Source organism: Onychomys torridus, chromosome 1 (genome assembly GCF_903995425.1).
Source record: "Onychomys torridus chromosome 1, mOncTor1.1, whole genome shotgun sequence".
NCBI classification, from domain to species: domain Eukaryota; kingdom Metazoa; phylum Chordata; class Mammalia; order Rodentia; family Cricetidae; genus Onychomys; species Onychomys torridus.
The window spans coordinates 159140399-159165734 of NC_050443.1; the positions used below are offsets into that span (position 1 = coordinate 159140399).

At 43.3% G+C, this 25336-nt stretch overlaps 1 protein-coding gene across 1 annotated transcript in view; it reads left to right on the top strand.

The window, feature by feature from the left end:
• Window positions 1–25336, top strand: part of Entpd1 (ectonucleoside triphosphate diphosphohydrolase 1) — an 81114-nt gene that overhangs the window by 50611 nt on the left and 5167 nt on the right. Inside the window, exons 2-8 of the mRNA XM_036175200.1 lie at window positions 2684–2811; window positions 11407–11524; window positions 15285–15435; window positions 17083–17242; window positions 18345–18584; window positions 19769–20029; window positions 23040–23159. Coding sequence (XP_036031093.1) covers window positions 2684–2811; window positions 11407–11524; window positions 15285–15435; window positions 17083–17242; window positions 18345–18584; window positions 19769–20029; window positions 23040–23159 — 1178 coding nt within the window. The remainder of the gene's footprint in view (window positions 1–2683; window positions 2812–11406; window positions 11525–15284; window positions 15436–17082; window positions 17243–18344; window positions 18585–19768; window positions 20030–23039; window positions 23160–25336) is intronic.

Genomic DNA, 25336 nt, shown 5'->3' on the forward strand with positions numbered 1-25336 from the left:
AATAAACATGACTGTTTCAGGAAAACTGGATCTGAAAGATCTGCAGGCCTAAGGCAAGAATGACGAAGGTGGTTCCCCAAACCCTTTCCCCTTTTCACGCTTGGAAATCGAACCCAGAGACTTCCACATGCTGAGCAAGGGTACCCCTGCAGCTTGTCCTTCCCTTTTCTGCCAGCCTGAACCTCCACATCTAGTACCACTTCCTGTGACATGTCTGGTTTCCTGGCTGTGATCAGGGCTTTTAAAATGTCTGTGAAAGACATAGCATTTTGGTTACTCCTTTCTGGGTAATTACATGAAAGACAAACAGCCATATTTTCAGTAGTAAAGATTTTGAAAGTTACACATGGAAATTCATATCCTTAAGTTCTTTTGCTTATCTTTAACAAGAAATAAGAATATGGTGAGAGACTTGAGTATATTCTAGAAATGTGGCTAACATCACAAGAGCTGGGTAAATGTGGAAAGTGGTTAGCAAACATTTGCGTAGGAAAAGGGAAAAACCAGTTGCTTTGTCACTACCTTGGAGCTTCTGCAGTCCTGCACCTTCGTTCTATTCCTTCTCATAGCTAGTGTCTTCCCATCACCCAGTTCTTAGCTGGAACATCAGAGAAGTTTTCTTGACCTAGAATCTAACACAATCTACCTCAAGCCCCAACTCTAAGGCAATCAACTGACCACAGTCATTGGTTTTAGTTCCCCTTAGCACTTATCATCACCTGAAATCATTTAGATATGTAATCTCTGGTTTATCTGTCTGTCTCTCTCTCTCAATGAAAGGCTAATTCTAAAGAGTAGAGATCATATTGATTTCTTTCAGTGTAGTTGTTTAGATGCCAGGAATAATGCCAAAATAGATGTGGTAGGAAAATGAGTCAGCAAAATTGTCATTTATGAAAAGGAAATAACTGTATGGGTAGTCCCTTTTTTGGTAGCCTCGGGAATAGAAAAATAGCATTTAAAGTTTCTATTACAAAGTTCTATTACATAGCTACAAAATGCTACCTATCCACATTATAACTGACCATCCAGAGTCCATGCTTGCTTGCACTGTTTTAATTTCCTAACTTTGGAGATGAAGGAGGGGACTACTCACAGAGACATCCCTCCCAACCCCCAAACTCTAGAGTTCTGGCTTCAAAGAGGGCAGTTTATGCTGTTACAGCATCTGCACATGGATGTTTTAGCTTCAGGCAATTAATATCCCGGCATTGGGTCGAAGTGTAATCTTATGGGAAGATGGCTCAAGGTTGGTCAATTTAACATCTCAAAATGACTCTGAGGACTCAGGTTCCCTCCATCTCTGGTCTCTGCCATCAGTGTCTGTTATTCCATCCTGGCAGGACAGTGAGAAGTCAGAATGTTCCCACTTTTTCACTATTCTTCCCAAGAAGATGTCAGGTTGTCAGGGACAGTGATTAGGTATCTACCCATTGTAGAAACCTTCACTGGTAGGGGCGTATGATCCCACAAACTGGTTCATCCCTTAGCTTAGGGGAGGCAGGCATCTAAACAAGGTGCATGTTTATTCAGGAAGAGAGAATAGAAATGCTGTGGGCTTCAATGCTGTTCCTTCTTTGGAAGTAAGAGGTAACGGTATTGCTGGTATTTTTATCCTGAGTTTTGTATCATTTGGCCTGATGAATAGAGACTTCTTGAAGACTCTGGGAGTTGGTGCAGATTAGGTACCCATGTGGTCACAGTCTTTTGGGAAAAGTTCAGGTTTCTGCTCAAGAGCGTAAGGAAGAATTACCATGTCAGTGCCCAGCCAGCTGCTGCGGACAAAGAGCAGAACAGGGAGAAGGAAGCTTGGGCCTCTCTCTGGCCTCTCTTAATCTCACTCTGTCCTCAGAGAAAGGCAAACTTCTTTGGAGGACCCATCTCAGTTTCAGATGACTCCGTATTATGTGTTCCCATCCTTTCTCAAAGCAGAAGGAAAAGTTTGAAGAGAGTTTGAGAAATTGACTGAAAAAGAAGTCAGGTCATCAAAATAGATGAACTGATACAACCTTCCATTTCCTATTCATGTCCTTATGTGATCTACGTCCAGGTGAAGTAACGTTATGTAATTCCTCTAGTGGAGCTTTTTAAATGTCTTTTGTTAGGGTATGACTAAACCAGAATAGATTAGCTAAAGGGTTGAAAACTCCTCAGTCTTAAGGTGATTGCCAACTTACCAAATAAAGGCGTTGGGGATCCCAAAGGTGTGTCAAGCCAGAAAACATCTCTGCAGTGGAGATCTAATGTTTGCTGGTGTACATATGCTTGATCTGTTTCTGTCTCGGTCTCTCTGTCTCTCTGTCTCTCGTAAATTAAATAGTTTATGTGTATGTCTATATTTTAAAAATGAAGCGGTCTATTCTGTCTTGTTAGTTGTATTTTATAGACACACCAGACTCATTAAATAAGGCAGCCATGATACTCTTTCTCATTCTACACCTGTGAGTGGCCCAGGTTTGCTCTTTCTTCCTTCCATACCACCGGCTTGGCTTAGTCTTCATGGTACAGACAAAACTTTTTATTCTTGAACTATTTCCAATTATTTGCAAGTATCTTGTGGCTACAGATAGGCTTTTTATTAATGTCTCTGGTGTTTCTAGATACCCATCATAAAACCAGACAAAAAGGCAAGGAAAATTGTGGTTTATTGATTCCTTACTCATGTTTTATTTTTTTGTTTCAGATTCTAAGGTGAAGAGATTTTGCTCCAAAAATATCCTGATCATCCTTGGTTTCTCCTCTGTCTTGGCCGTGATAGCTTTGATTGCTGTGGGGTTGACCCAGAACAAACCATTGCCAGAAAATGTTAAGGCAAGTGAAATTACAAATATTTGTAATGCAGCCATTATTTTGTTTTTTTTTTAAATTTATGTAGTACATTTATAATACATTATAAGTATACTATTTTATGTTTAAGCTGAAAAGACAATAAATATATCTATAAGGGGCCACCTCATATGAGTGGGTCAGTGAACACATATGTTTATGTGGGCAATAACATATGCAGAAGCTAAGTCCTGAAGCACACATCTTGAAGTATATTCATTCTACTGATGAGAAGATGATGACCTATGAGCCTGGAAAGTCAGATGTATGCTCTGCTTCTGGAACCTTTGCCACCCACCCACATCACTTGCTGTATAGAAGGCGTGGGTATTCCATTGGCATCTGTTTGTCGCACAAGTTCATCTTGGTTGTGCTGTGTACAGCAGCCGCTTTGTCAAGGCAGAAGCTGGCGCTGTCTCACTGATGGTGGTTAATGTTAGTGGCATTGGTTGGTCCTCTTGGCAAGACTTCACTCGCAGTTGAAGCATCATGACATCTTGGTCTTGCTATTTGTTTACCAGCTCCAAAAGTACGTGATCGCCTTCTTGCCCTGACCTTTTAGCATGTTCTGTATTGCATCACTGGGGAAAAGGGCTGCCGAGGAGGTACACTTGAGCTCTGTGTTCCCAGTGTTTGCTGTGGGCAGGGCTGGCTCCTTCACACGCAGTGGTCTTCAAGTCTGTTGTGCTTCTGTTTTGTTATGTTGTTTGGCAAAAGGGAGTCAGGTCTTCAGCATTCATTAAGTAAAAGGTAATAGAATCGGAAAGAGCAGCTGCTGCCATTGAAGTGAATATGGAAATGTTGCTGATTCATTTTGTACAAGGATAATTTTACATACAAAAGCTGGTCATTTGTTGAAGTTCCTTACTGATTTCAGTAAGATTTCTGTCACATATTGAGAATGATATGTTGGACAATACAGACAGATGTCCACCACTATAGAGGGTCTATTTGACATTGCTGCTTTAGAGTATACTCTCGACATCTCTAAATGGTTCAAACCTCAGTTGAATGAATATGGAGGATGAGACAAAATCTTAAACAAAAAACAAAAATAGAACCATTTTTATTGTGTGGTTGATACATCACAGCCTACTAAACTATGTTGGGAAGTTAATTGGTTTAAAAAAAAAAAAGCACAGTTGGTCCTCAGAGTCTATGCGTTCCAAGATGTCCACCTTGAGTATCAAAATATGTGGCTCTGCTCCTTTCAGGGGAGGGGTGAGGCCTGGAGGAGGCCCTGCACTGACTAACTCAGCTACCACTCAGGCTTAGATCCAGGGCCTTGAGTTGGCCCACCCCAACATCTACCCCAACTATGAGCAGCTGGAGGACAAGATGGGGCCAGTCCTATGGAACCACAGCCATAGGTTCTCCATGACTCTGGGCAACAGCAGGCTATCTGACAGGAGTTTCAGTGAGGGTCTAGCATTGATGGTGTAGCTGAAGCCAGAGGCCTTGTACCAGACCAAGGAGTCATTATAATGAACATTTGCAAGTAAAGCTGTCCAGGCAAAACGGTAGACTGCACGACACACCACAGCTCCCAATGCTACAATGATGCATGGTATGCGATGGAGAGGTGGGAAAGGCAGAGGAGTGGAGTGGTACAAGTACAGAACTGTATGAGAGAAGGTTGTGATTGATAGAGGTCATTGCCTAGAGGGGTTGGCAAGAGTTTTTCTTTCTTTTTTTAATTTTGATTTTTTATTTTCTTCTGAGGGGGAGTTACAAGGTGAATGGTAGATTTGGAAGGACAGGGAAATGAGTGGAATTGAGGTGCATGATGTGAAATTACCAAAGAATCAATAAAAAAAATTATTATTAGGGCCTGGAGAGATGGCTCAGAGGTTAAGAGCACTGACTGCTCTTCCAGAGGTCCTGAGGTCAATTCCCAGCACCCACATGGTGGCTCACAACCATCTGTAATGAGATCTGGTGCCCCCTTCTGTATACATAATAAATAAATAAATCTTAAAAAAAAACTAAAAAAAAATTATTATTAAAAAATCTGTGGCTAATCAAGCCCTATATGATGGCCAAAGGGTACCATTTGCAAGTAACCCATCTGAGGTTCTGAAATATAATTCCTATATATTTTAAGTCATCTCTAGATTCCCATAAAACCCAATATAATATAAAGTCTGTGCAAATAGTTGTCATGCTATATTGTTTAGGAAACAATGGCAAGAAGAACCTGTACAGGTTTAGTATGAACCAATTTTAGGAAACATTTTTGCACATCTTTGCTCTGCCATCTGCCATATTTTTTTTCTGCCATTCTCCATGAATGCAGAATCTACAGACATGCAGAATTGATTGTATTCACTTCTAAAGTGACCGTGTAAAAGATAGCACTTATTTGACTATTTGTTCAAAGACTTTTTGCTATACTGATGATATAGCCTTGTTTTATTTCTGATTAACATGGTTAGGGCTCAGTCTTGCTGAGGAGGTGGTGGCCTCATGCCTGGGGTGCACCTGGCATAACCCAGCAAGAGCACTTTATTGTGTCCACATACTCACTTGGCCAGCTACTACTCAGTTCTAAACATTCTGAGGACAGGGGTTGGGTTTCATTTGTCTTTGCATACATTTTATGTACTCATTCATTTCATAGACAGTCATTGAACATTTACCCTGTTTGAGGTTCTGGAAATATACCAGTGAGCACCACTGGGAAAGTATATATACTGCGACGGGGTGAGGGGGAGAAACTAATCATTGATCAAATAGTCACAATGTAAGTGTTAGCACACAGCCAGGCCAGCACTTGCATTGAGTGGTAATGCTATAGAAATTTGCTGACTTGACAGAGTGAACAGGATCTGAAGTAAAAACTGCATCCTTCTTGGACACAGGGGTGTTGTGGAGGTGGCAAACCACCAGCCCAGCCAGGACCCTCCAGACATCCTGTTTACCCTCCGTGTAAATATTCAAAAAGAAGGCTCAGGAATCTATCGTCATCAGACATCCTAAGGCATTCTCTGGCCATGGAAGTTAGTGAATTACTGAGTGTCAGTACTAAGCATGCACTTTTAGATGATCAATCTGTACTTCTAAAAACAAAGACTTCAGTGGAGTGGCCAGTCAAAATCAATGTCTAATTTTGTCCTCTAAAGTGTGCTTTTGTCTCCATGAATCTAGGTGGGAAAAAGGCTTTGAATTTTGCTCTGTCTACCACTCCTTAATTCCCTGCTTATATAGACACTGGCCATTGACATTCTTTTTAGCATGAACATTCCACATTTTGATATGCTAACTAGCCCTATACCAAACCTCAGGCTTGCATTCAAGATGTCCTTTCTGTGGAAAGTAGACTCAAAGGGCAGGATACTTTTATTTCAATCACAGTTACAGTGGGTGAACAGTAATAACACCTGCTTGGAGGATGGGTTAGGATTAAACAGAATACAGCAAGAGATGGCTTGTCAGAGCATCTATCGCAACCCAAGCGGTGGGTGGTGGTCCACGGTAGACACCTCTTTACAGAAGACAGACTCCATGGAAGCCCCTTCCCCGTTAGTGTGTTGGGGTTTCTGAGCCAGCACTCTGCAGGGTTTCCCACTGCTGCTGAGGGTGGTGGATTTCCCCAAATCTGCTTTTCCAAAACAGACTAAAATGGTACTCTGGAATTGGCATTTGTGATTCTATCTTTTTATGGAGAATTTGAAATAATTGGCTTTGACTTGCACTCTAAATAGCTGTTGTTATTTTTACTTTACTGTATTTTAACATTCTCCAGTTTTAAAACCAGCACATGGAAATGGATGGCGATGATTGGTGTACAACAATGATAACATACTCAGCAGCCACTAAAATGGTTCACATAGCATATTTTGTGTAAATGCATGTTTTACCACAGGTTTAAAAATAACAACAAAATAAGAGTTTATATTCAAAACTAGTAAGTAACTCTGACTAAAGAATAAAAGAAAAGAATAAATAGTTTATAGATGTTTATCAGCTCTGCTGGCATCACTTTAACTAGCTTAGCTTGTTTATAGGGATTAGAAACACATTGTAAAAGAAAAGCTTTGTTTATAAACCCAGGCTCCCTCAGCCAGACCAACAGGGTTGCTGAAGTTACTGTTAAAGCTACAAGACCTCTAAAGGGGGAGGGTTTCTAAAGGGGCCCTGTGATGTTGCTCCTGGTAGCTGGAGTCATAGTCCCTTCTGAACTTCTGTGGCAGACTACCACAAAAGTGTAATTTTTAAAGACTGGACATTTACTTTCTCCAACTTCTGGAGATTGGGAAGTCCAAGGTCCATGAACTTGTGTACTTTAAGTCTATCAAGGACAAATCTCTGTTTCCAAAATGACATCCCAGAGGCTGCATTCTTAGCAGGGGAGCACCACTCCTCTTCATATGGCACTGGGTTAGGAGAAGACAGACCCCCTCCCCCAAGCCCACTTCATTGGCTCACCAATTTACTCGTGAAAGTAGCACTTTCATGTCCGGCACACACACTCCCATCAGGCCCCACCTCCCAGCATACTCACATAGGGGGTCAGTTCCCAGCAAATTCATGCTGGAGAGGAAACCAGTAAGCCAAAGCACTGCTGTGCAGTTTGGGGTAGAGTGTGTAAAGCAGCCCCAATGTCACTGCTTTCCATTATGAGACTGTGGATAGCTTAGAGCAAGGTTGTTTGCACGGAGAGATCATCACCCTGAGAAAAATGCACACTTACAAAAGATTGGAAGGAAGCAAAGATTTGGTGGTAAAATGATAATAAAAGCATCTAGATGGAATTTTAAATGTATTTCCCTCTTGTTTTCTAGGTGATATTTAATAGGTCCTTGGTACTCTTAAAATGAAAAATACTATTGAAATAATAATAATAATAGTAATAATAATAATAATAATAATAATAATAATAATATAATGGTAATAGTAATGGAATGCCAGATTTCTTCCTCACCATTGGAATCTTAATGTTTTTCTTTACTCTGAAAGGCATACTCATTGGGGTTTTTAGAAATGCTTTACATATGAGCTACAGGAAATCTTACCATGTTTTTTTCTCATGGTCAGGTTTCCCTTATAGTCACTAGCTAATGGGATGGTGAGTCCAGGAGGGAGGGAGAAGGGACATCCCCCAAACTTCCGGCAAGATTGGTTTGCTGAGATCCTCTGGCCCTGTGCTTCTTAGAGCACACTCTGGAGAATGCCGTGGTGGTGGACAGGCACAAGGTGGGGACTATCCGGGATGCTGGGGGACACTGGAACTACAAGAGGCAAACTCCCCAAATGTGTAGCCTGACATGGACTGTCCAGCTTTGGCTGTTCCTAAACCATCAACTCTTTGTTCTAAGAAACAACTTAGAGGCAACCTAAACCAGCCCTCAGTGGGCATGGCTCACAGGTGCCGTGCATGGGGTGAATTGTCTTCCATCCTTGTGGAATGTCCAATGCCACCTTCTTAAATATTTGCAAACAAATGTCCTAATGCTATCATGTCTCCACTGTCTCTCAGGGTAGGGACTTAGAGAAACAGGCCCACAAAAGCAAGGCCAGCTCCTTGGCTCTCCTGGAAGGGAGGCTTTCATGCTGACAAAAATGGACTAGGACATTCTGATTCTAGATAAAGGCTGCTTGCCACTATCTCACTAGCTCTTATCATATGCCACTGTGGCTGGAACATTTTCTGGTAGGAAGAATTCTGCTGGGGAACAATGGAGTTTTTTATTGTATAACCCCAGAGTGCCTTTTCAAACCCTGGGAGGTTTCTCTGGGGTCTAAAGGCCCCGCACCCCAGTCAGCATCTCTCCCTGCCCACCGTGATTGCCTAACTAAGCCAGTTCTTAGATTCCCATGACTCAGAGGGGCCTGCCCTGTTTGCTTCTTGGTTATATTTAGAGCAAGTATACAGATACTATTTTTTTGAGCACATAAAGTTAATAATTAGACCCCCCCCACACACACACACACTCACTGTGCATAAGGAGGCAGAGAACACCGAGGAGGTTTTGGAGGATCAAGCATCCTTAGGAGGTCTGTACATTGGTGCTTCTCAGTGAAATGGAATGACTCTAGGTACCCAAGAGGCTACCTTTAGCTATTCCTAGTGGCTCAGGGAGGTGGCTTAAATCCTCAGTCCTGTCTTTTCTACCTGTAAGCTCTTAGGTATTAATAGATGAGACAGTACGAACTTACAGAATATAAATGTGTGTGTACATGTATATATAATTTTCAACTGCAAGACCACCTTTTGAACTGCACAGCTCAAACGGCACCTTTCCTCTGCTTTTCTTCTCTTGCTTCCCACTAGAAATGAGTAAAACCTACATGTTCTAGGGCTGGGGAGATGACTCTGATGAAACACTTGCTGGTGAGCAGGAAGTCCAGAGTTCTGATCCCAGAACTACATAAATGTTGGAGGGCTTGGCAGCCTGTCTATAATCCCACCATTCAAGAGGTGGAGACAGGAGATCTCCATAGCAAACTGGCTAGACTAATTATATTGGTGATTCTGCCTCAGTGAACAAGGGGGAGAGCAACTAAGGAAGACTCCTGGGGTCACCCTGGGGCCTCCACATGCACTCACTCACACACATGTGCCAATGTGAATATATATATATACTCACAGGACACCACTTACACATAGTTATGTAAGAAAACAAACTATGTGTGCCATCATGTTATCCTCACCAAGTCCATGGCAGACATCACTAATCAACATCAGATTTATCCCCAATTTAAGAATATAATCAGTTTATCAAAATGGACAGACACTTGACAGTCTACTCCAGGGGAGAGGTAGCTAAAAAAACAAAACAAAAAACAAAAAACAACAAAAAACAAACAAACAAAAAAACGTGGTAGCTTTTATTCCATAAACATGAAATTCATGAGACTGTTCAAGGCAGCTACATTCCTAATGGTCTCAATTAGAAATAATCCAAGTTCCATCAACTTTAGAATAAATGAAAACACAGTATATGCACACAGTAGAATACTCTACAGCAATGGAAAAGCATGAACAAAGGACACAGTTAGAACACATTTTACAGTCTAGAGTGAAAGAGATTACACCTAGTGGGTATGCTACGTGATTTCCCTTTGTAACAGTTCAAACTGGACAGAAGTCACCTGCTCCCTGGGGAAAATGACTAAGAGGAGCATCAGGAAGACTGCTGAGGCTAGCAAACATTCTGTATCTTGATTCTGCTGGTGGTCAGATGAGTGTGCATCCTCACATCTGCACACTGTGCTAGAGTTGTTCTTATGGATGTCTTTAAGGGAGCATCTCCCCGAAGGCTGGCACTCAGCCTTTGCTCCATGTTCCATGTATAAGGTCTTGATTCTAGCCTGATTCAAACGGGATTTTTTTTAACCTTCTGATAGTTTCTTATCTATATAGGAAGGATAAAAATAGTCCCTACCTCCTGGCGTTGTTCTGAGTTCAAATAAGATAATTCATATTCACATTCACATCATAAATTCATATCTAAAATACACTCATGAAAACCAATGTGGGGACTTCACTCTTCCCCCTTCCTCCTCTAACTACCTAGTTCATCTTCACACTGCCTTTTCCTCTTATTTTCTGTGTGTTAGGAACACATGTGTGTATGGGCACACCTACACATGTGTGCACATGCATGGTTAGGGCCAGAAGGCAACCTCAGGTACCATTCCTCCCCAGGTACCAACCTCCTTGTTCTTTGAAGAGAGCCCTCGCTGGGGCCTGGGCCTTGCTGATTAGGCCAGGCTAGCTGACCAGCCAGCCCCAGACCCACCCCTCTGCCTCCCTCACAGTGCTGGGATTGCAAACACAGGCCACCATGCCTGGTTTCTCATGCAGGGGCTGGGGCTCCAAGCGCTTTATTGCCTGAGCTACCGCCCTGCGCTCCGTTTCTCCAGGTTCCATTTGTTCCTGCGACCTCCCCCTAAGAGCCACAAACATGAAGTTTATATATCTTAAAATACACTGAATACAACTTCACAGTTATTTTCTGAATTAAAAAAAAAAGCAAGCACGCTTAGTATTTCTCTCTCTTAAAATATAACTCCACACTCACTGACGCCAAATCAGACGAACATATTTGTTACGTCTCTGCAGCCTCCGTGGGTTAGCTCAGTGGTTGCCAGGCTTGCTTGCACATTAGGATCCCACAGGATCTTGTGACTGTGCTCACGACCAGACCACTTCTAAGCCAGTGTCTGAAGTGGGACCCGGCCTGAGCCTCTGGAGTTCTCGGGTGATTCCTGGGTGTGGGCAAGTTTGAGAAGTACTGCATTCGTTTTCTGTTCCTTCCACAGTATCTCAGCTGCTTCTGCACTAGAATAACTGAACGTTTTCTAAATAGTCCCATGGCTCAGGGCTGCCCTGAGTGTGGCCTGAATGTCTGTAAAGTGCAGACGGCATTAGGAGCCCTTATCGAGAGGACACTGGTCCACTGGTGATCCTTGGATTGGGCTAACTCTAGTCCCCAGCACCAAATGCTCCCCTTGGGTTAGAGTACTTTCTCTTTATGGTTTGAAAATTGCTGTCTCTGTCGACTTCCTTTGCAAGCTAAATATGGAGAGGTGTGTGCCGTGCTGATAAGTGTTTTCAATTTGCTTCGCCCTCAGTATGGGATTGTGCTGGACGCCGGGTCTTCGCACACCAACTTGTACATCTACAGGTGGCCGGCAGAGAAGGAGAATGATACCGGCGTGGTGCACCAGCTACAAGAATGTCAAGTGAAAGGTAAGATGGAGGCCAGGGACGTGGGAAGACACACGGGCAGAAGGAGCCAGCACAGAGCCAAGTGAGGGACACGGTGGAGCCGGCGTTGCTATCCTACTGTCACTGTAAAATGACATTGAGCCAGGCCTAGTAGCACAGGCTGGTGAGCCGGAGGGTCAGCAAGCTTCAGGCCAGCCTGGACCACAGAGCGAGTAGGGCTCTGACTCCATCCAACAAGTCGTGGATGTAGCTCAGCAGTAGACATTTGTCTTACATGATTAATCCCTATTACTGAAAAACAACACCAATAATATTAAAATCAATCCTTGAAAAATAAGCAAATTTAAAAATAGCTGAAGGTGTTGAAGGTGTGACTCAATGGTGTTGTGCAGTCTTAATAGTAGTGATGTCCTAGGTTAGATTCCCAGCAACACACGCGCGCGCGCACACACACACACACACACACACACACACACACACACACACACACACACACACAAGAATTGAGCAATAATAGTTTTCATCAATAGGGCTCTTCTGTGTTTTCTCACTCTCGGGATCTGCTGGGTGAGTGTAGCAGCAGTCAGTCATGTTTTAAAAAACGAGGGCAGCAAGATTAAGGCAGGTCATGCCACTTGTTTAAGTTACTTAGACTGGCAACTGATGGAGCTGGCTGTCAGATCCACATCTGGGTCAGTGGTTCTTCAACCCAGAACTACAGGGAGGGGTGGGAGAGGGGCTCTTAGAGCGTGGATGTAGGGCCCCAACTCCCAGAGTTCCTTGAGTCAACAGATCTGGCCTGGAGCCTGGGGGATGTACGTTTCCAAAAGTCTCCAGGTACTTCTGATGGTATGATCTCCGGCTCTCTTCATTTTTAGACTCAGATCTGCAACTCGGAGGAACATCTCAAACACTTTTGGTCTCTTTAGAGGCAGAGAAGAGCAGATCACAGACTTTTAGGGCTGGGGTCACTTAAATCTTGTTTTCCAGGGACCAAAACAAAAGCCTGGAGAGTTAGTGCCTCATGAGTGGCAAGAATCTGGCTGGTGATCCAGGCCCATGGCTGTGCTATAGCACCACAGAAGCACTGCTTTACCACTGATAACCCCTCCCCACCCTACCCCACCCCTGCCACCTAAGTCAATTTTAAGGTCACACCTGGCGGATGGTTGACTGCCCAGCTCCCTGATTTGCTCCAACCTGCTCTCCTTCCAGCACCAGACACCACATCTTACCACCATCCCTGTGATCATTGTCTCTTGGCCTTTTGAGCCAGGAACATACTGTTTCTTTTCAAGCAGATAAACTAGATTCCAAAAGAGAACTGTCTTTTTATCTGATGGTCTGCAGCTTCCACTGGTTTTTGTAGTTTGCCAAGGAACTAAGCATGGATAAAGAGAGAATGCCGTTCTGCCTGGAGCCTCTTAGGCCTTGCTGCAATGAGGCAGGGCTCCTCCAGTTCCTAGAAGTTCCACCCTTCACTTCATGGACTGCCCCCCATTTTAAAATAAAATAAAAAATGACAGCAGATGCCTTTCTTCTGAGACCCATCCCATGAATGCAGGTGTTTGGCCCGGAAAGTACAGGAGCTCTCCAAACAGAGTTACGGAAACAAAGGATGATTCCTGAGTCAGAAATGAGCTGCTAACACAGCATGGAGCGTCTCATTATGTTAAGCAAACAGGCTGTTTAAAAGCCCATTTGAATAATCACCTTGAAAGCAGATTCTTGCTAGGAAGCACTCTGGAATGGCAGTATTAAACTCAGGAGTCTGCCTCAGTACTCTCCATAGCAACCAGTAGTTTGCTCTAAAACTGGGATAACAGTCTTAGTAGGGAGGCAGGGTGCCCGAGTGGAAAAGACTCAGGATCCGCAGATTCTGTCTCTGTTTATTTTAACAAAGGAAGAAACCACATAAATTTGGGGGTACAGGCTATGACATAGCTAGCTGGTGACACGTTCCTCTTTTCAGGAAAAGCCAGTGTGTCAGATGTGTTATTTCAATGTTTACGCTAAATGTCATCTTTACCTTGGTCCTCTAGGAACTAAGGTTGCTAATTACAACTCAGTGGCAGGATCATCCAAAAGTGGCTAACAGAGAGGCCACTGTAATGTCAGGGGATATTGCTCAATTTTATGTGAAATTGCACCATCTTGTGGCTAAACTGCTGAACACCAGGCTTTACCGGCAGGGTTTAAAAATTACATCCTAAGCAACACCATACTATTAGCTACTTTTCTCACGACTATGATGAAATACTTGAGAGAGAAACTTAAGGAAGAAGTACTTACATTGGCTCTTGGTTCTGAGGGAAGCAGTCCATCATGGTGGGGAAGCATGACCCACAGGAGCTTTTTACATCTGGGCAGATCAGGAAGCAGGGAAGGGCCTCACCCAGCTTCCCCCCCCCCTTTTTTTTGTTCAGTCTAGAACCCCAGCAACAGGGTGGAGTATTGCCCATATCTTTCCCCTCCAGTTAAAGCTCTCTCCAACCAGCCTCACAGACACACCCAAAGGGTACTTTGTTCATTCACTAGATACTTCTTACTGCAATTAAGTTGACAATCAAAACATTTTTTTTTTCGAGACAGGGTTTCTCCATGTAGCTTTGAAGCCTGTCCTGGATCTCACTCTGTAGACCAGGCTGGCCTCAAACTCACAGAGAGCCTTCTGCCTCTGCCTCCTGAGTTAAAGGCAATGTGCCACCACCACCTGGCTGACAATCAAAATTAATCACCATTCCCTCTAAGTAATACAGCATAATGGCATAATGTAGGTCATATGGAGAAGTGTTTCCTTCTGTTTTCTCAGCAAGCAGGTCAAGGTATGCCTCACACCTTTCCTTCCTTCTTTCTTTCTTCCTTCTGTAGTTAGAGTTTTCCTGCCTGGCCCATAGTCAGGACAAATCTCTCTCACCCGCCAGTCCCACAGTCGCTCAGACCCAACCAAGAAAGCACACAGAAACTTACATTGTTTAGAAACTGTATGGCCGTAGCAGGCTGCTTGTTATCTGCTTCTTCTATCTTAAATTAACCCATTTTTGTTAGTTTATACTTTGCCACATGGCTTGTGGCTTACCAGTGTCTTTACATATTGCTTTTCATGGCGGCGGCTGGTGGTCTTGGCTGATCAAACCTGATATATCTTAATCTGGAACAAATCCACAGCCTCTGGCTTTCTGTGGAAACAAAAGCAGAGACTCTTTTCCAAAGCAACATATCCTTATATCCAAATTTTGAAGTCAAGGTACCTTTAAAATTTACATATTTGTTTAACTCAACAGCTTTTACAATCAAATCTTTTTCTGTAGTTAAAAATCCCAAAGACAAGACAAACCAGATTCTCTGTGTAATATCCATCTTTGTAAGACTGAAACGCTGTTGTGGCTGCTGGCTCCGCCCACCTCTGCTTCCCAACATGGCGGTGGTACTGTTTACTGCCAGCTCTGGGTCTGGAGCCAAGTGTACCATCAACTATCAGAAGCAGTTCTATTAAAGCAGCGCATAGCCCAGAATTTTTTTTTTTTAAACTAGCAAAGGCTAAATCCACCACGCAGCAGAGTAAAGTGTCGCTTATAGATTCCTCATTCCCGCCACACTGCAGGTCAGACGCACACGCCAGGAACCCGCCAGAGTAGCTCAAACTGGCAGGCTGTCGCTAACTTGAGGGAGACAACTAGGAAGCTGTTTTTAGCTCCGTCTTAGAATCTTCCTTCCTTCCTTCCTTTCTTTCTTTCCTTATTTATTTATTAAGATTTTCATCTTCTGTATCTTTCCTTAGGTCCTGGAATCTCAAAATATGCTCAGAAAACAAACGAAATAGGCACATACTTGGCCGAATGCATGAAAATGTCCACTGAATTGATCCCAGCATCTAAGCAGCGTGAGACACCTGTTTACCTGGGAGCCACAGCCGGCATGCGCTTACTTAGGTAGGGCAGCATGTAGAGACTAGGAACTAGGAGCTAGAGGCAGTGCCAGGGTGCCTAGGATTATGGGACTTATACCTCACACACCAGATCCTGTGCTAAGAAATGTTTTATTAAGTATATTTAATGGTAAGTTTTAAGTGTCTCCCTTGGAGAAGTCAAAGGGGACAGAGTATTGGAGAGGAAGATTGAGGACATGTACTCTGAAATTCAGGACTGAAGATAGAATCCATCAACATCTGGGAGGAAGAAGGCAGGGAGACCCACCAATATCCCAAGACAAGTAATTACAGCTAACAAATTGGCTGGTCATCCCATCAGTATCTGTGAATTGTTTACATCTTCTTCCATTCCTCCAGGGTGTTGTGGGTACCTGCACAGTCCACAATATGTGAGAAGGTGACTCAGCTCTCACGGAAATTAGACTTCCATCCAGGGCAATCTGTTTTTGGGGAATGTGCAAAGCTGCTGTGGGAGCCCTTGGCCTTGCTCAAGATGGATGGTGGTCAGAATGGCCTGCCACATGAAGGAGGGTCCAGAGGGGAAGGAGGGGCAGTACTGGCAAAGCACAGCATCCATGCAGTTAGGCATCTCTTCAGCACCTATTGTGTGTCAGAGATGGTTTGATGTTCTGGGGATAGAGTATTGAACAAAACACAGCTCCTGACTCCGTGGAGTTTGTGCTCTAGCAGATGCGCAAAGGTAGGGAAATGAGAGAGACCAGGGCACAGGCAAGGATTGTCAGAGAACTGTCGTACGCAGAAGGGTCTGCATAGAAAAGAGATGGGGGAAGCAGTATAATCACAATAGAAGCTGGTGTCCTCAGCCCTGGGCTAAGTACTTGACACACATCACTTAATCAAGGTCACTGTGAAGCAAAGATATTACTTAACCAGAGAAAGAAGCTGCAGTTTAGAAATGCTGTCACACGGCTGGAAAGTGGCAGGACCCAGACTAGAAAGTGCCTTGTAGATGACCATGCCAAGAAGGTTGAAAAAATGCGATGCTGTTTAAGGACGTAACACAGTTGTTGATACTAGAGGGTGGACTGGAGCAGAAAGGCCAGGGAAACTACTTCCATGTGAGATCCAGCTGGAAGGTGCACCCTCTCACTCAGGGGCTCTCAGAGTTTCAGACTGGGTCTTGGGAACAATCACATCTTCATATGACAACAGTGAAGACTCCCTTTAGGTTTCAAGGTTTCAAACAGACCTAAAACCCTAAAATGATAATAAGAGGAAGATTTCCTCAGTCTGGCTTCAGGGGAACTTGGGCATCTGTTACTCATTTCTATAGCCCTAACTGCCATCACTCAGAGTCTAAAGGATAAGCAAGCAGGGGCCACAGTGATGGCTAACACAGCACATCCCAGCTCTCAATATGGCCAGACAACACTAAGCTACCACCATAGTCATTTTAAAAAACCTGTGATACTTTTTAAGCTAGGGAGCAAAGCCAAACTGGTACTTTGGAAAGATATATCTACTCAATGGCTGGAGGATTTGGAGCGGCAGAGCCTAAAGGATGACCCTGTGAAAGCCAGGCACAGGGCCCTTGTGTCTACTGTAGTGTTTATATTCTCTAGCTGAAATGGGTAGGTGTAACTATGAAGACAAAAAAAAAAATAACTTCATCTCTTCTTTTATGTAGAATGGAAAGTGAGCAATCAGCAGACAGGGTCCTGGCTGCAGTGTCAAGAAGCCTTAGCAGCTACCCCTTTGACTTCCAGGGTGCCAAGATCATCACTGGCCAGGAGGAAGGTGCTTATGGGTGGATTACTATCAACTACCTGCTGGACAAATTCATTCAGGTAAATACCTCACTCCAAGGAGGTGGTTCCTAGAGGGTCAATGTCATTGCTGTCTTAGGTAATATTTGGGTCTTTAGCAAAATGGATGATGGGCAGATGAATGAATGAATGAATGTACCCCTACACTTGGGGGGGGGGTTCGAGACAGGGTCTCTCTGTGTAGTTTTGGTGCTTGTCCTGGATCTCTCTCTGTAGCCCAGGATGGTCTTGAACTTACAGAGATCTGCCTGGTTCTGACTCCCGAGTGCTGGGATTAAAGGCATGTGCCACTGCCTGCTACCCGGTGGTACTCCTACATTTGTAACCATCACTAGAGGTATATTTACTTTAGGGCTACTACTGAAGAATATTGAAGCCATGTCTTCATCCCAGGGAGACACAGAGGAAATTAAAATCTATTTTAAAGATGTTATTTTAAAAAATTACCTATATGGTATGCCTCTGTGTGGGTATGTGCACATGGGTACAAGTGCTTTCTGAAGTCAGAAGAGGCTGTCAGATCTCCTGAAACTGGAGAGCCTCCCAATGTTAGGAAACAAATTCAAGTCCTCTGCAGGAGCAATATGTGCACTTAGCCACTGAGCTTTCTCCAGCCCCCAAATCTGTTTCATTTAAGATCATTTTAATCTTATTTAAAGTAAGACTAACTGAACGGAGACTGAGTGAGACAGAGGCAGGAAAATTGAAAGTTGGAGTCCAGCGTGAGCAACACAGTAAAACAAAGCAAAATGAAACAGTATTCGCTAAGCAAGGAGTGCTTAGCGCTCTTCTAGGGTGTAGCTCAACTCCCAGAACAGCCACATGGGGCACATTATCACCCCTATTATCACTGCCCCACTCCCCACCCGTGCCAATGATGCTTAAAAATGGAATCTTTTCTGGCCCAGGTAATGTAGCTGGTGACTGAGTGGGGATTTGCTCTCCTTTGTGAGCCATGGGGTTCCTGGCCTCACATTGCTGTTCCCTGAGCTTGGTCTTCAAAGCCCTCTTGCTGGCTGCCGATTTGAGAACCCACTGTGGTTTTCCCCCACTCTCGGACCCTGGACCTCTGTCTTTAGAAGGTAGGATGTCCAGAGACTTCTAGCACTGTCCTTTCTTTCAGAAACAGAGTTGGCGAAGCCTCATCTCAAGAGACCATCAAAAACAGGACACATTTGGCGCTTTGGATCTTGGAGGCGCCTCTACACAAATCACCTTTGTGCCCCTCAACAGCACTATAGAGGCCCCAGAAAACTCTCTGAGATTCCGCCTCTATGGTGAGGACTACACTGTGTACACACACAGCTTCCTGTGCTATGGGAAGGATCAGGCACTCTGGCAGAAACTAGCCAAGGACATTCAGGCAAGTGCAACTGAGTTCAGTTCTGCCTTCCCCACATCTGGTCCTCAGCCCCCACATCCTGTTATCCCCCTTTGTAATCCAGTAATTGGTCTGAAGCTGGGCACTGCACTTTCCCAACCTTCTCGGGCAGGACACCACACTACATCTGGTGGCCCCTGTGAATCGTTCCACCAGACATCCCCTCCCTTGTTTGTTTACTGCACTGTCTCTAAGGACATCACTCAGATCTTTTCTTGGGAATTAATTTCTGGCCCCAGTGGTGTTGATAATGCAAGCTGCATGCTAGAGTATTGTTTAGGGAAGGAGTGGCCATTTGTAAGTTTGTCTACACCATTTTTCAATCAGAGAGAATTAAAAAAAAAAAAAAAACAAAAAACCACTGCAAGGAAAACACAGAATTTGTCAATCAGCACTTTAAAGATTGTCCCCAGATGTTTTCTGCATTTTGAAATCGGGAATAAATACTTGATGTAATGAGAATACTGGACACACCCTGGCAAGTGTACACAGGGGGAAGTTGTCACATCCAGCTGTCCTGTCTCTAGGAAAGGACAGTCCTCTACTCTCCCCCATGCACTCTCTCGTTCTTAAAACTATCATCACCGAGACTGCCATCCTGAAGCAGGTGCAGTTGAGAGATGCCACACACCCCACAGTCCACACTGCTCTTATCTGTAGCATCTCTCTTTTTTTCCTTGGGGCTGAAAATCTACGTTTTTTTTTTTTTTTTTTTTTTTCATTGTTGAGATAAAAACCCTGAGGCATCTTCCCATTCCTGAAGCTTCCAGTCTGCTTGGGGAGGAGCAGGGACAGCATGCAGACACAGCCACACCCAGGCTGGAGTCTCTGGACACTTGTCCTCATGAACCTGCTTCTCATCTGTGTGCTGAGCACTAAGCCCATGGACATTCCCAGCTCATGGCATTTCTGGGTTCAGGGATAAATACTCTTGTAGTGGGTGGCCATCCCAGCATTGGCCTGGAAGTTCCAACTCCCACTGAGGCTTCGGTAATTAACTACGTGGAGTGGCCTTAATAATTTCACCAATATACTCTGATACATCATATGCCATGCCTGGGGCCTTGTCTAGACACCTTCTTTCAAAAACTTATTCTCAAGAGTGATAAAAGTAGGACAGTAGGACATGTACGATCATTTGTCATCCAAGTGCTTCTTTCATTCAGGTTTCAAGTCACGGGATCCTCAGGGATCCATGCTTTCACCCGGGATACCAGAAGGTAGTGAATGTAAGTGAACTCTACGGCACGCCCTGCACCAAGAGATTTGAAAAGAAGCTACCGTTTGATCAGTTTCAAATCCAGGGCACTGGAGACTACAAACAGTGCCAACAGAGCATCCTCCAGCTCTTCAACGACAGCTACTGCCCTTACTCCCAGTGTGCCTTCAATGGTGTCTTCTTACCACCTCTCCATGGGAGTTTTGGGGTAAGTTTGTGAAATGATTAGATATATAGTTAAAGTGTTTAGGGTTACAAGTTGTACAAGATGTGCCTTTAAAGTATTTAAATAATATAAACTTCTTTTCTTGCACATAATAATGTCTTGATACAACTCAGTGTTTGTTACTTTGGCCTAACAACATCAGTATTTAGGATCACCTTCCCCATTATCTTCTTGATTTTCTCATGGTGCTAAGAAGGTGGCTACTGCTCCAAGCATCACATCTTCACCAGCCAAGTCAAGGTAGGAAAGAGAATAATGGCAAGAGGTCTCCCTCTGCATCTCTCATGCACCAGACAACAGACACCTGTCAGGGTCTGTTGGCCAGACCTTGGTGAAATGCACGTCTCGAAGCCATCTGATAAAGGGAATTAGTAGTATGTTTGGTTTTGGTTAATTATTGTTTGTTTCATAAGCATGCTCCCGCAGAGCTGGCTGCAAGCGATGGGCGGCAAACCTGGGCTCTTAGCACTAAGCAACACAAATGAGGATGTCAGAGCAGCAGCTGCCATGGGATGACTCCACCGAGGAATTTCTTCTCTAAGAAACATTCAGGAAGCAGAAAATCGGGAACCACCAAGGGAGGACTTAAATAAACACCCGTTTAATTAATAATAATTTCAGTAATAATAATAAATAAGCATCCCTCAAAGTTTGGAGGACTGAGGGATTATTGGATCCTGACTTCCAATTTCTTATTTTCCTAATCACTCCAGAATAAGACAGTGTCGGTGCTGAAGAGGAAGAGATACCCCTTGATCTATTAATTATTCAATCTGCCTGTTTGTTTCCTGAGACCACGCACTACTGTGATCACAATTAGGAAGTATATTGTAAGAGTTACCTACCATCCACCCAGTACCAACTACAAAGCAGCGGTTATAGATATATTCATTGTCCACAATACTGATCAAAGGCCCAGGGCTTTGTCTTCCTTTCTTCCTTGTCAGAAAGCAGAGCAGATGACAAGGAGAGGTTCAGTTTTACCCCTGGACCCCACATGAGAGGGTTTGTTCATTTGTTTGCAAAGTCTGCATGTCTTATCTAATGTCACACAAAGAGCTGCAGGGAGCGAGCACAGGGTCTGTTGTCATCAGAACTGACTGAACCCCTGTCCTGTGAACTGAGGATGTTCTCAGTTCACATGGCCTCTGAGGAAACTATGGGGAGAGCCATAGACCCAGGCCTGCCTTGTGGTGAGACCACAGCTTTCCCCTCCGCAGGCTCCTGGGATGAGTACAGCACCGGCAATGGCTGCTGAGCAGTTGGTCAGCTGTTGGCATCAATTCCAACCTGAAACCTGACTTGGATGCCATGTGGCCGAACTGGTCCTGGCTTCCTGCCATGGGGTTTTTGGAGGACCAAGGGACCTTCCTTGGCTTGAGAGAAACTTTTAGAAGAGGAAGAAAGGGAACACAAGAGGGAGGCATATGGCTAAGGTCTCTGGAGACCGCCTAGGGCTTTTTCATTCTGGTTGGAGCTGGGAAGGATAAATCTAAAGGAAAATGAACGGACTCCTGTGGGAAAGAATGCATTCCTGTTTCCAGATCCAGTTAGCCTGGAGTTATGCAGCACAGAGCATTTGTGGAGGGGAACCTTTGCTGCAACTTTAGTCAGCCTGATGTTCCGTATCTCACTGAAAATGCAGTATTAAAATTAGTCTGGGTTCTCTAGTCTGGCTATGCTGTGGCCTTGGCACCTAGATTGAATCTAATGTCAAAGCAAAGTAGAAACACCAAGAGGAAAGAGAGAACATCTGTTGAGAATTATTTCTGAAGTAATTTAGAAATTGTTGCTTAAGAACACATTGTACAATTTACATAAACAAGAAAGAGCAGAAATAGAGAAGTATAATGAAAGCTCATTTAAAATGCTTTACATGCGTGGGTGACCTGCTGGTCAACGAGCAACACGATTGAAAATCCACATACAACAATTTAAAAATTACTTAAGAATTTATTAGTAGGTGCTTTTTAATTTTAAATCAGCATTTTATAAAGTTGTCCAGGCTGGCCTTTTCCTTGCAAGCCTCCTGCCTCCAACTCCCACGTAGTTAGTTGGGATGATGGACATGTGCCACCAGATGTGCCTTTCTCCCTCCTCCCCCTCCTCAATCCCTGTTGTCCTCCTTTTCCTCCTTCTTGAAAGAAACCAGGTTTGTAAAACACTTATTACAAATTAAAAATGAAGTTCTCAGAGAATCTCAATGTGACCAGACATGAAACAATCTAAAGTCTTTAAAGGTACAGTGAGAAAGTCAAGGCTTACAAAAACACATTTATTGTTACCGATCAGAGACATCCTTAGGGAAAATGCCCAAAGCCCCATGCTGCCTAGACAGTGCCGTTCTCATCAGCTGGTCAAGGGGCAAAATCCAGCACCTGAGATCTCAGCCTCTTTGCTTTTTACTGCCAAGGCTTCCTGCTTCCCTTCTGTGGTTGGACTATTGGATGATATATAAGACTGGCTGACATTTCCCTGGCTGACGTCACCCCGGCCCAGCCCCATGATGCATGGGACCTCAGCTGTTGGACCAGCAGCTGCTGTCCTTGTCATCTTGTGGTTCTGAGTTTTCTGGGCTCCTGTGTCAGTAATCGAAGTGAGGTGAAACTCACCTGCAGGGGGCTTGCCGGCCTTGGGGCTATATTACCAGACAAGAGTTGAAACCGGAAATACAAGAAAAATCAAGGTTAAAAAAATGAAGTCTTATTCCATACAAATGTATCATGTGTCATACAAATGGCTAATGTATACAGTTACTTATTTTTGTTAAGATATGAGTTCTGGATAAACAAAGTTTTTAAAATTATGCATCTTTAAAGAAACTTCCACTGGGGTCATTTTAGCTGAAATTGAAGCAGACAGCTTGTTTACACGATGGGACTGCCACGAGAGGGTTCCCTTGTCATTAGAGCTGGAGCTGAGCTCTGGAGGGCTCGAGTCGATGGCCCCATGTGTTGGACACAGCCTGAAACCCTGCACTCTGCTCCCACAGGCATTTTCAGCTTTCTACTTTGTGATGGATTTTTTTAAGAAGATGGACAAAGACAGTGTCTCCTCTCAGGAAAAGATGACTGAGATCTTAAAAAAATTTTGCTCAAAGCCTTGGGAGGAGGTAAGTGACCAGAAATCACAACTGTGAAATTGGTCCTGTACCCACAATGTCATGGAGGATGTGAATTTATACATGACCTCATGCTGAGTTGACAAAGGTCCAGCAAATGTGTTAGCGAAGGCCAGAGAGTGGGCCTGGGGATGCCTTTATCACCAGTCCCTGATGGTTTAAGCAATGCTTAAGCAACCTCCTACATTTGTTACTTAACGCACAGTTTTGCAATGAGCAGCTGCTCCCGTGGAATTAGTAGCTTCTCTCTAACTCAGCCATTGCTTCTTCAGTTCAATTGTGATGGTTGTCATGGATACAGCATGGCTGCCAGGGCCTTTACTGTTAGGTCCAAAGAAGGAAGAAGCAGATACATCTATCTTTTTGCAGGATTAAAAAAGACCATCCCAGATGTCCCTCATCAAAAATGAAGTCATCCCTTTATTTTAAAGATTTATTTATGTATATGAGTGCTCTGTCTTCCTGTAGGTTTTCATGACAGAAGAGAGGACATTAGATCACATTATAGATGGTTGTGAGCCACCATACAGTTGTTGGGAATTGAACTCAGGACCTCTGGAAGAGCAACTAGTGCTCTTAACTACTGAGCCATCTCTCCAGCTCCATCCATTTATTTATTTATTTTATTTATTTATTTGAGACAGGGTTTCTCTTGTGTAGCTTTAGAACCTTTCCTGGAACTCACTCTGTAGCCCAGGCTGGCCTCAAACTCACAAAGATCCGCCTGGCTCTGCCTCCCGAGTGCTGGGATTAAAGGCATGCGCCACCACCTCCTGGCCCCATTCCTTTATTTTTTAAAAGCTGACTTTTCTATTGTTTTATCTTATTTTTAATTGATACATTTTATGGTATACAATATAATATTTCAATGCTATATATGTACCATGCACATATCATACAGAATAATGGTCATCATTATCCCCATTAATCATGTGCCATTTATTTGTGGTGAGCAATCAACAACTTCTTCTAAGTTTTAAAGTCTGTAGTTTGTCATTGCTAATTATAGTCAAACTACCACACAAGAGAGGAGCGGAGCTTATTCCTGTCTGGTGACGACCTTTCATCTCCTTACCAGCCCTCCACCACTCCTTGCACCACTGCTTTTCCTGTCCTCTGATAACCACTGCTCCTTGTCTCAATGCTGTGAAATCATCTTGAGTATCTATTTATTATGTAATAATGGGTTTTATTATGAATGGCTAACTTTTTAATATTCCATAAGACGATAATTCAGTGTTTGTCTTTTTGTGTTTGGTTTATTTGACTTAACAAAATGTTCTCCAGATTCATCTGTATCGTACAAAATGGCAGATTTCATTCTTTATGTGGTGTGCATTTGTGTGTGGTGTGTGTGTGTGTGTGTGTGTGTGTGTGTGTGTGTGTGTGTGTGTAGGGCTAACTAGCATTTTATTTTCTGTGTAGCTTCATTTTATGTATTTACCTCTAGACATAGGTTAGTTCTTTATCTGTTCTGTTCTGGATTGTGCTGCAATAAATGAGAATCAGGTGTTTCTCTGACATTAATTTTATTTCCTTTGAATAGTCACACACTAGTGAATTGCTGGGTCATGCAGAACCACTTGGTAATTTTTGAGGAACCTTTGTACTGTTTTCCGTAATGACAATACTGTTTCTGCTCTGTTAACAGTGTGTCAGGGTTCCTTTGACAACAGTAGCTATGCTGATCCATGTATTTAGAGGACTTCCCATCTAGAGTCTTCTTCAGTGTGAAACTTTTTCTTACAGTGTTCACTCATCTTTCTGGTTAGCTTTATTCCTAGGTTGGTTTTTGTTTTTGTTTTTGGGTTTTTTGTTTTTGTTGTTGTTGTTGAGGTAACTGTGAGTGGGATTGTATTCTTGATTTCTTTTATCTGTAAGGTCATTTTTTTGATGTATAGCAAAGGTACTGATTTTTTTTTTATGTGTTTATTTTGTATCCTACTACTTTGATTAAATTATAACATCGAAGTGTTTTCTGATAGTGTTTGCTCTGTTGAGTATCAGATCAGAAGAACAAAAATGGAATGCTATATTTTATCAAAAGATTTTTAATGTATCTGTTGAGATGATTGTATTTTTGTGCCTGATTTTGTTTATATCTGTCTTATATTTATTGATTTCCATGTGTTGAACCATTCTCACATCTTTAGAATGAAACCAAACTT